At 32.0% G+C, this 10,683-nt stretch overlaps 2 protein-coding genes across 2 annotated transcripts in view; one reads left to right on the top strand and one right to left on the bottom strand.

Moving 5' to 3' along the window:
* Nucleotides 1-1,478, top strand: part of SPATA4 (spermatogenesis associated 4) — a 5,497-nt gene extending 4,019 nt beyond the window's left edge. The window contains exon 6 of the mRNA XM_006916476.1: nucleotides 1,354-1,478. Within this exon, the coding sequence (XP_006916538.1) occupies nucleotides 1,354-1,478 (125 nt within the window). The remainder of the gene's footprint in view (nucleotides 1-1,353) is intronic.
* A 4,294-nt stretch (nucleotides 1,479-5,772) lies between these two features.
* WDR17 (WD repeat domain 17) overlaps nucleotides 5,773-10,683 on the bottom strand; it is a 67,728-nt gene continuing 62,817 nt past the window's right edge. Inside the window, exons 27-29 of the mRNA XM_025050025.1 lie at nucleotides 8,566-8,664; nucleotides 8,056-8,239; nucleotides 5,773-5,984 (exon numbers count right to left, since the gene is read on the bottom strand). Of these exons, the coding sequence (XP_024905793.1) occupies nucleotides 5,865-5,984; nucleotides 8,056-8,239; nucleotides 8,566-8,664 (403 nt within the window). The 3' untranslated portion in view covers nucleotides 5,773-5,864. The remainder of the gene's footprint in view (nucleotides 5,985-8,055; nucleotides 8,240-8,565; nucleotides 8,665-10,683) is intronic.

Raw genomic sequence — 10,683 nt, 5'->3', positions numbered from 1 at the left:
TTATGGCTAACTGGACCTTAAGACTAACTGATATGACCACTTGCTTTGGGACCTATAAAGTAAAGGTAGAAGTAGAAGTAGCAGAGCTTCCTTCCTATGCGAGGAACAGATGCAAAGCACCGTATATAAAAATGATGCCTACTGATATTTGAATTCCTCATTTGTTATCATTTGTTATCTTTTCGAAAAACTTTCAAGGTTTACTTATGAGTTTTAGAAAAACTATATGCTGTCATCATTCCAGATCAAACCACATAGAATGGATTATACTTTTACAATTTTAATAATGCAGCTATTATAAATAACACCTCCCATTTTGTTCTCTATTCTCTTTTACAATTCCATCTCAACTTTAGTGGTCTTTTTCTCTCCTTTTCAAGATGGATGACAAGCTTATGGGGGTCTTCGCTGGATCAGGATGGGAAAGAACATGCTTTTATCTTTTTACTTCTCTCGATCCTGTTCCAGACACTTGGATTCTCTCAATCTGTGCATAACAGGAATAAATGCTGTGAATTTGACTTTGGCAATTACACAGATGAGGACTATTTTGCTAAGCTTTAAGTTACTTTCCCTCCCAAATTTGTTAATGGGATTCCATTTCAGTTATTCCCAATAAAAGAGTAATTAGTTAAGGTAAGTGAACATCAGAGTGAACAGAAGAGAAAGAGCCAAAGGCATCAGACAGTAGGAAATGAACCCTGTTTTACCATCTAAGATTGCACTTAATAGCACGGAAACACAGGCTGTTCATCTGAAAAGCTTCTAATTATCAAATGAGGTGGTGAAAATTAGTTGTAATACAGGTTATCTTTGTTTTTTTCTTTTTTTTATACTTAAATTCCTCAGTTTACCTAAATCTAGTGTTAGCAAAATAGCAGGCCAAGAGAATATAGATTTCTTAGTTGCCACTAGCCCCTCACTTTAGAAATGAGTGACTTAACGGGCCTGGGTGGCCAGCATGCATGCTTCAGTACATCAGAGTTCCAGAAACTGACGTATGAATTATGTGTATGTGCCAAATCTAAGCACTATTAAAATTGTAGCACTGTTGCCTCAGCTGCTTTCTGAAGCAACATTTAAAAATAGTTGAGTCATATTCAGTATCAGATGCTCCAAAATAAGCCCTGGTTATTTTTAGTCACTGCTGATGACTTGGAGGTGGGTGACATTCAGATTTATTTATGACTACTATAATGTGTGCTTTAAATATTTTGTTTACCAGGCTTTCGATTAACCTGTGCTCAACCTGTTGCCAATCATTGTGCATTTGTTTGATGTACTGGAAACATTGATGGTTGTATAAATATTTAATAACCACACATTGATTTTAATTTTATTTAAATATTCCAGCAAATACAGGTAATGGTGGCAATTCACTTAAAACAATTCATGTGAAGCAAGCTGGAACACCTTTTGAATCTGCTACAAAACCTCTCAAAGATGGAAAAGTGACCTTGAAAAGCACCAGGCTTTGAAGAAGTGATGCCACCATCTCTTGCCTTATACTAAAGGGATAGAATCACCTAGTTTGGGATATATTTCAATAATAAGTAAATTAAAGTGGTTTCTTATCCATAATTGCATTGAAGAACATGTTTTTTTCATTTCCAGTCAACAACTATTTATTTAAAACACCTGTGCCAGGTAATGTTGAAACTACGAAATCAAATTAATTAGTACAGGAGGAGCAAAAATAATTTTAAAGGTATAGTTATTTCACCATGATGAGTTCTTTCTCACAAAATTTGTAGGAGTGGTGAATCTACTTTGTAATGTTTTCCTCATTAGTAATGAAAAGAGCTACTAATTTGCCTGATACTACATATTTACATATCACACTAATTAATACAAATTTATTCTGAATGATTATTATTATACATTGGCCCATAGAAAATCTTGCCCACCATCATAAATAGCCTTATTTAAACCAGTTTTTAAAAATAGGTGTCCTTCCCATTGATATTGAGTTGTGGAGAAGGAAAGTCATGCTTTACTTGGAAATTGGTTTTAGTGTTTAGCAATCCATTTAATTCAATTAAAAAATTCCTACTGGTTGCTGTCATGCCCCATATTTTTATTGAAGGGAAACAAAAGCAGGTTGATATCCTGAAAGACTGCTTATCTTTCATATATTTTCGGTAATTTTATATTCATATTTGGAAAATCTTCTTCAACTAGAATAACTCATGTTTTCATGCCATCTCACTGTTTCCTTTGAATTCCAAGATGACTATTGCTAACAGTGAATCCTGTGACATATTTGTCAGTTTCCAGCTAAACTATCAGTTTTTCTGCATCTTTGAAGGCTTAGGCAGTTTTATTAGAATTTCTACATCCAAAGACATTCTTGTTTAATTTTTGCGTAGCTCATATTTAGTAAAAGAAATTAAAGAGAGCCCTGGTGAAATAGATGACTTCTTAGAAATGTATTTAGAATCTGATTTTATCTGAGGTTAAGAATTTATTTCAAATGAATATCTTAACCAGCTATCGGTTATTGACCTGCTGCCTTGCATTCTAATAGGACAAACAAATATAAAATTATGGGAATAATTTTTAACTCATAAAATACAGTTCCTTAGGAAAGCGTCTTTTAGAAACAAGTCTTCTGAAGCTCAGCTTGGGAAAAGATCCTGAGAAAAGGATTAGATTTGAGTAGACAGTCAAATAATATGTTTCTTTATTCTCTTGATTCTGTGTTCAATCTCCTGAAAAAGCTAATCCCTCTTGGACTATGTTAAATTTCCTAGACTCCTGTGGGATCTATAGAGAGCTATGAAAAATATGAAATGGTCTGTAAGCTTCATTCCATAGTAAATAAATAAATGAAGGTAGCATGTCTGGTCAAAGTAGGTAATTTCAAGAACTTCCCAGAGGATGAGTTGTGTCAACAGAAGCTAGCACTACAGGCGAACCACACGAAGGCCGTTCTCTTCACCAGGGATCTCTGTCAGAAGGAAGCAATGAACTTTTCTAGGAGCTACAGCAGCCCCTATAGGAAGAAAAACCTTTTCAATCAGTTGGCAGAATGCTTATCATGGGAATGGAAGCCTCTGTGATACTCTGTTTTTATTCACTAGTAAGCCTTATTTCTCTTTTATAATTTTGGGGTTTATTGTAGTCAATGTTTCTCACAAATGGAGAATCTTTCCCCTGAACCACCCAATGAAGTGACTTTTCTATGTTTCCAAGTAGGGTAATAATCCAGATGGGCAGCTCAGCACTTCACACCTTTGATGACACCGACCCAGCATTTATGGGGAAATAGTGTTCTCTCAATGATAGTTTTAAGGACAAGACAGACACTTATCTTAGCAGTTAACTGCTAAGTAATATCTGCTATGTCATATCTGGCTTTAATTGCGGTATTTATTAAAATTTAGGGGATCTGACGTACAAAAATACATGAAAATCTAGACAACTACATGCCATATTATAGCACAGTCATACGGTATTTAAATTCAGCATGAAAGTACTTTTTTCAATTATTTAGGTACAAATGTTTCAAAGATATGGTACAGTAAACATTTACTAAGAATCGACTATAAATATATCTTCTGTATTACTAGTATACTAATATGAAATCCCAAATTTTACAAGTAATTTGTGAGGCTTTTTACTATGTTCAGAATACCTTTAAACTTAAAACCAAAAAAGTGTTAATTTTCCTATTATAAGGACAAAATGGAGTCATTGCTCTAATGCAACCATGTTCCTGAACACATCTGGATGACTTTGTGGAAATACATATATATATTTCATTAATTTTGATTGACATAATCATCATAAATTTTTACGAGATGTAGCTGATTTTGATATTGCAATTTTGTTCACCAGCTGGTAATTTTTATGGCAAAATATTTTTCCAATGCTTGTAAATCATTGTCTAATGAGACCTCTTTCATAAAGGCAGATTTAAACTTGCAAAATATAATTTGTCTGCATTCCTGGTTATATGGACATCTTCAGTTACGAAAATAACTTCATATTATTTCATGCATATGAAATCTAATAATGAAAAATACTTTTATACATTTTAAAAAATGCTTCGTTTTTCATATTAAGGCACAATATATACAGATTGGCATAGTCGAATGACATAATTCTACAAAAAATTAACAGTTAAAATTAAGATATACGATATCATAGATGGCAAAGAATAACAGAGTTGCACTTGAATCAATCAGATTTAGATTTCAGACAACAACTGGGTTACTCTCTGTTGTCTTCATGTGCTAGAGTCATGATTTTTTCACATTTTATACATAAAAATATTTTATTTTCCTGCATCCATTAAAAATACAGAAGGTAACAATTATTTATATATAATTTAAACTCATATTTTTTGAATTATTTAAAGCACATAAGAGACTTCTGAATCTATTTAAGACAAAATAAAGAGAATGATAGTAGTATTTAGACTGCCATTTTTAAGTAAGAAAATTTTAGTACATATATGCCAATTAATAATCCTCCCCACCTAAAAGTATTTGGGTTACACATATCACTAAGGGTTAAAAAAATTCTTAGACACATTTTATATGACCCACTGCATCTCTGAGTTACATATATTCTCTTCTATAATATTAATTATTATTTTATAAAATGGAATTTAAGCCTATATCTTCTTGAGGAGTTAGAAGTGGTGAATGTGATAGATAGGTACATAATGTATATTGGTTTCTGTTTTAAGAAGCCTGTTTAAGAAAAATTTTAAAATATTTTACATACAACAAGTTTAAAGGTAATAAAAACCATAATTATTCTAGTTATATGAGCTTACTCTTTAGTTAGACAAAAACATCTATATTATAAATCCTATAAAACAACTTGAGTATCAAAGTACTATTCTTCCTAGTATGCATTAATTTCATAAATTTCAAAGTCAGAATTCTAGGATAATTAAAATACTTGTAGTCATGCCTCAGGCTTTTTTAATAGCTTTACTCTTTTAATAAATATTTTAAAAACTTGAATTTGCATAATATACCCAAAATTTCAACTAATATCTACTTACAGAAATTTATTTCAAACAGTTTTTATCAAATAAATGATGAGTTAGAGTTAATAAAAACTGATTAGAGATTATGAAAATATTAAGTGCATTAATCAAATGTCTTTACATAACAAATATCATTTAAAATAGTCAATTATCATCAGATACAAATTCTCATACAGATTTGACTGCATTTTGCTTTTTCAACCCCAATGTATTTATGCTCATTTTAACCTATTTCTTTATAATTGGATGTTTGAATTTCAGATAGAAACCTTAGTAATGTTTTATTTTTAAAAAATAAAACTCAAAAGTATTTTGACTATGTATGCATTTATTGATATATTTTAAACTTATAACTGAAAATTTTCATTAAATATGAGTTAATACTAGTGGTTTACTATACATTAAATAGAGGACAATATAAGTGTTAACTCGATCAGTCGTATATACCTTCCAGTTCAACATTTTGAGATATTCGGTCATTCAAATATTAAGTACTTACTGTATGTCAAGTACTTTTCTAAGCGTTGTACTATTTTATACGTTTCAATGTTTCAACAATATAATATTTGGGTATCTTTTATGCTTTGTAAAAGTTTTATATGTTATTTTACATTATTTACTCCTTTATAATTTAAATATTACCATCTTTCCAAATACGACTATTTTATAAAGGAGACATCTATTTTTCCTGAAAAATATATAAATATTTTATTTTTTGAAGTTAACGAACAAAGCCAACCGTCATTCCCCACCTCCTCCTCCTCCCAACCTTTGGCTCTTGGACAACAAAGCTAAAGTTAATACTAACCCACAAAAGGTCTTTTTTAAAAAAACAATTAAGCATGGAGAAAAACCTCTATCAAAATGGGTTGAGTCGTATTCCAGTCCCTAAAGGTGAGAATGGATTCACCTTTGCCCACATCAAAGCATCATTCAATGAGATAGTGGATTTCCCATCTTCAAGGAAATATACAGGGCCCTGCACACAGTGAGAGTTGAGGAAAGAGAAGATGATATTATAAATTTGCATCATGTTTTTAAACTTCCAGAAACAATCACTGTAATAAAAAACCAATGCTGATAGAAAATTTGAAAATATGAGAAAAATTAGATTTTTTTGAACTGCCACATTTTAAAATATCTTAATGTTACACTCTGATGTCTTTCAAAATATAATTTAATTTTATAAGTTGAATTCTTAAATACAGTAGTGCTATCAATGATAACAGGTATTGTTAATCTATTGATTACTACAAAGTTAATAGTGCATAAATTCATATATGTTTAGTAATAGACTTAAATATACTTTACTATTTTTATCATTCACTGGGGAAAATTATTTAAGAAACTGAATCTACTCTCCAAAAGATAAAAAAGACACTGCTGTATATGTGTCTATGTAATTTAAAATCACAGCAAGCATGTGATTTACTGTTATATTTATAATTTAGTTTCATCAGTTATTTTGTATGTCAAGGGTAGTTTTGAAGAACCTAATGCAAAAAGAAAACCAAAAACCAAAAAACTTTTCAAACTATATTTCCCAGCTCTTAGAAGGAAAAGCATGATTTAAAAAATGCAAAATAAAAACTTATTTTCTTAATTATGTTCTAAAGTTACCCGGTTTTTTATTATGATTTCAAATGATACAGCTTGTTAACAAATTATTTCTAGGTATTGGAAAATCCATCATATAAAGTAGACAACTTCCTAGTCATAGGTACTTGAAATTTCAGTTATAACTAGAACACATTAATTTTTTGTTGAGACAGAAATATCCTGGGAGAGTAGCACTCCATCTAGATCTGTTATTTGCTCCTTAGTATATATAAGATAATTACTAGATCCTTTCCGAATGTGGTCCGGGTAAAGAGGTTAGACAGCACATCTATTAGGTCTCTTGGCTCTCTTAGATGGAGAAAAAGAACCAGAAAAAAGGAATGTGAAGGTACCAAGTACTAGAAATGGTACCCAGATGGCAGTGTGTGGCACTAAACATATATTCTCAAAATTGCATTATGTTTTTTGCTCTGAATTATGACTTTCTGAATTTAATGCTTTGTTCTTGTTTTTAATCTCTGAACATAAGTGGATAATAAGCATATATACAATTGTATGTCCTGTCTGTTTCTTGAAATATATTGGTGTGTTCTGAAGACTTACTTTGCAGTGTCAAGTTTACACTAGTTTGGGTTTATACTGGTAGCAAGCTATTTATTTTGAGTGGATATCCTCCAAAACACCTTTTTCTGTTGTTCTGGCATGTCAGTATTAGAGATGTAATTAATTAGCCACTTATAAAATGTGACTATTACTGGAAAGTAGAGTTCTTTCCATACAATCTATAGTCTCAATTAGCATTTGATGGGGATTCACCTTTACTTCATGGGTGCACTTATAACTGGTCTTAGCTGTGAGATGATGGAGATAATGCCCCCATACCTCTCAGGGCACACTGGAAGGCTCTGGCATCACTCACCATCATTACTTTGATTGTATGTTAGCGACCATTCTTTGGGATTAGCTATCTCTCATGATTGATTCCAATAATTTTTAATTGCTGAAAAGTTTAGTAAGTCAGTGCAAGAACATCTATATCAATAATATATTATATGTGTATCAGTTTTTAATGGCTTTCTTTGTGTGTATAAAATACAAATAAAGACTATAAAGTTAAATTTAATCTAGAGATATAATCATTTGTAGCTGTGTTGATTGTTGCTTTGTCTCCCTTATTTAATTTCCCTAAGGATATGATCTGTATTTTAAACATTTGTTCCTGAGTACACATGCCATTTGTTTCTAAGTATACCTATTTACATGAATTGCTTTTATGATAATAGCACAATGAATATATGAATTTATTTTAAGGAGAGGGACCATTTACACTAACTATGAAAGCATTAGGGGACTATCTTCTCACTGGGTCTCAGGACTCTTTAGAGGTACCTAATCCAGATTATGCTTATTTTTAAGATCACATTTCAAAATATAATGAAAAAAATAAAAATGATAGAAATGCACAATTGATATGTGTCATTAGGTTGTACCTGGATTTTTAATCCCGTGAGACAAGAGATGTGAATATCAGAATGACTGGGAAGATTTGATCCAGTCACATAATCATGTCCAATAATTCCTTTGAGTGATTCGTCTTTTAGCCTCTTTAGTAAAGTTGCATAAACCATTCTTTGTGACTCAGAAGGGGGTGTATATGGAGAGTCTTCTGATGATCTATATTTTCAACAGACATTACATTTTCATTTTTGTAGAATCATAGAATTATGAAGGTTTAGATTAGAAACAGTCCCTGATAATTATTTAGTTCCCCTTTATAGATGACGTCAAATCAACTTTAGACTTAATTTATAGTAAAACAAAGGCTTAAAAAGCCTTTTCTGACTTAAAAAGGCAGAAAAGATCAGCATTGTAAAATATTAGTGAATATATGCTAAACAAACCAAGATTCATAATTTTGCTAAGAATAATAATGACATTTCAACAAGTTTGATGTGATATTAATACTCTCTGTTTCCAATTTTTATAACATTTTCACTCACTGGTTGATAGATTGTGTACATGCTCTCCATGCATCCAATTCTTCAGAAAGCTGTTCAATTTTTAAAGGCACCGACACCTTCCGACGTTTTAATAGCTGACTGAAACACGTGAAAAAAATTAACATCTGATATAGAAGACTAAGATATCAAAAAAGCAAATTAACTTTAAATAACTGAAATTTTAGATTCAAAAACTACTGTTTAAAATATGTGTATACATGAGTATATATGCCTATATATATATATATATATGTCTCTATCTATCTATCAATCATCTATATAGATATGTGTGTGAGTATGTGTGCATGATAACTTGCATATTTAGCCTTTCAGTCCCTGAAAAGTCAAAGATGTTCAATAAATGTTGGCTGGATGACAGTCTGAGTGAGTGGATGAATAAATGAACTGCATAATGTATGGAGAATGGTTAGATAAGCCAAGCAAAGCTGAATAATAGCCACTTATAACTACTGTATGGTACAGTACATATCTGTATTAAAATGAATATTAAGATTAAGAAAGCAAGTGGGAGAAGAGTAAGAGAACAATGTCAACAAGCAGAAAGACAGAAATGTGTTAAAAAAAAAAGCAGGGAAACAGGCTGCACTGATCCATCACATCTCTGTTTAGAAAACAAATATTATTATTCATTATGAGGCTTTATAGAAGGAATTATTTATCTAGCTTCTATAATAAGTTACAAACTCATTACATTTCTCAAGGATCTAGTTAACCGAAATTTAAAAGTAAAATTTGTCTTGGAAATAAAAAGAAAAAGAACATAAGACCTTAGAGATGAAGCGCAAAAGTAAGACTTCTTATAATTTACATTTTATGGTTACTCATGCCAGTTATCATTCTGCTGGGACATGATAAGTATTGGTAAGATAAAAAAAGGTATAAATACCATTCCCCACTAACACACATCTCAGTAATGTTATCTTAAATCAATTAGTATCATCATTTTTTAACCCTAAATTATTGATAATGTGGCTAGTTCCCAATGGGTGAAGAGGTTGGAATCCAATTTTTGTGGACTTTTGATGTAGGACTAAGGATCTAGAACATTATGTATAGATAGTGAGAAGTCTTGGGAGGTACTAAGGGAGATGGTGCTTCAGGAAGGCTATAGCAACAGTAGTGCAGAGGGTGGGTTGACAGAAGGAGAAAGACAGAGATAGGGTGACTAGATGAAGGGCTCCTGGTGATGAGAGTAATGAAGACAATAACTGCGCTGGAGCAGGAAACGAGTAAAATGCAGATGGGGGACTTTACTAAATCATTTGATGTTGGCACTTAATCATGACCCCGATCATTTAATTGTGGTTGACAGGAATATAATGACACCATCAAAAGAAAAAGAGGACACAGGAGAAGGAGTAGATTTGAGAACGAAGATGATTTTAACTTTGAGCATACTGAGTTTAAGGTTGGAGTTGGGTGAGTAGGCACAGAGGAGCTTGGAGAGGAGGCTATGCCTTAACCTAAAGTGAGTTATCTCCATAGAGGGGACAGGTGAAGCTATGGAAATGGTGAGGTTTTTGAGGACAGAGTCTAGAGAGGAAAGAAGAGAGGAGTGGAGTCGTGGGAGGAGAGTAAGCTGGGCGAGCAGGAAAAAGGAAGAAGAGGAGGAACAAGAGGGAATGGGAGGGAACAAAACTGGGAAACCGGATGTTAGTGAGTTGGGGAAATCAATAAAAATGGCAAGACAGACAACAAAAATACAATTGTCAGAGAAATAAGAAGTTTTTAAAATCAGCAAGTTCTTAAGTTTCTCTTTCTAAACTGTTTTCTTTAACTAAACTCATTCTCTCAAGTCTCTCCTCCCTTACAAATAAAAAGCCTTCCTTTTATTCTTGATATTATTTCAAGTGACATTTTCTCCCTCTTTAATTTCATCACTACCAAAGTCATAGATAGTTAGAAATATTTCACTAAATAATATTTTAATTCCATGTGATACAACTCATTGTTCCTATATTTTAATAGTCAAAAGTAGCTTTTGAATTGTGGTTATGCTGCCTGCGAAGAAACAGATTTTTCCTTGCGTGCCCCGATAGTATTAATTCTTACTATTCCTCAGTCTGCTCCAGGTGACAGACCTACACAAGACCTTTC

The sequence above is a fragment of the Pteropus alecto genome, unplaced genomic scaffold (genome assembly GCF_000325575.1).
Source record: "Pteropus alecto unplaced genomic scaffold, ASM32557v1 scaffold24, whole genome shotgun sequence".
In the NCBI taxonomy this organism is placed as follows: Eukaryota; Metazoa; Chordata; class Mammalia; order Chiroptera; family Pteropodidae; genus Pteropus; species Pteropus alecto.
This window is presented reverse-complemented; position numbering and strand designations above follow the sequence as displayed.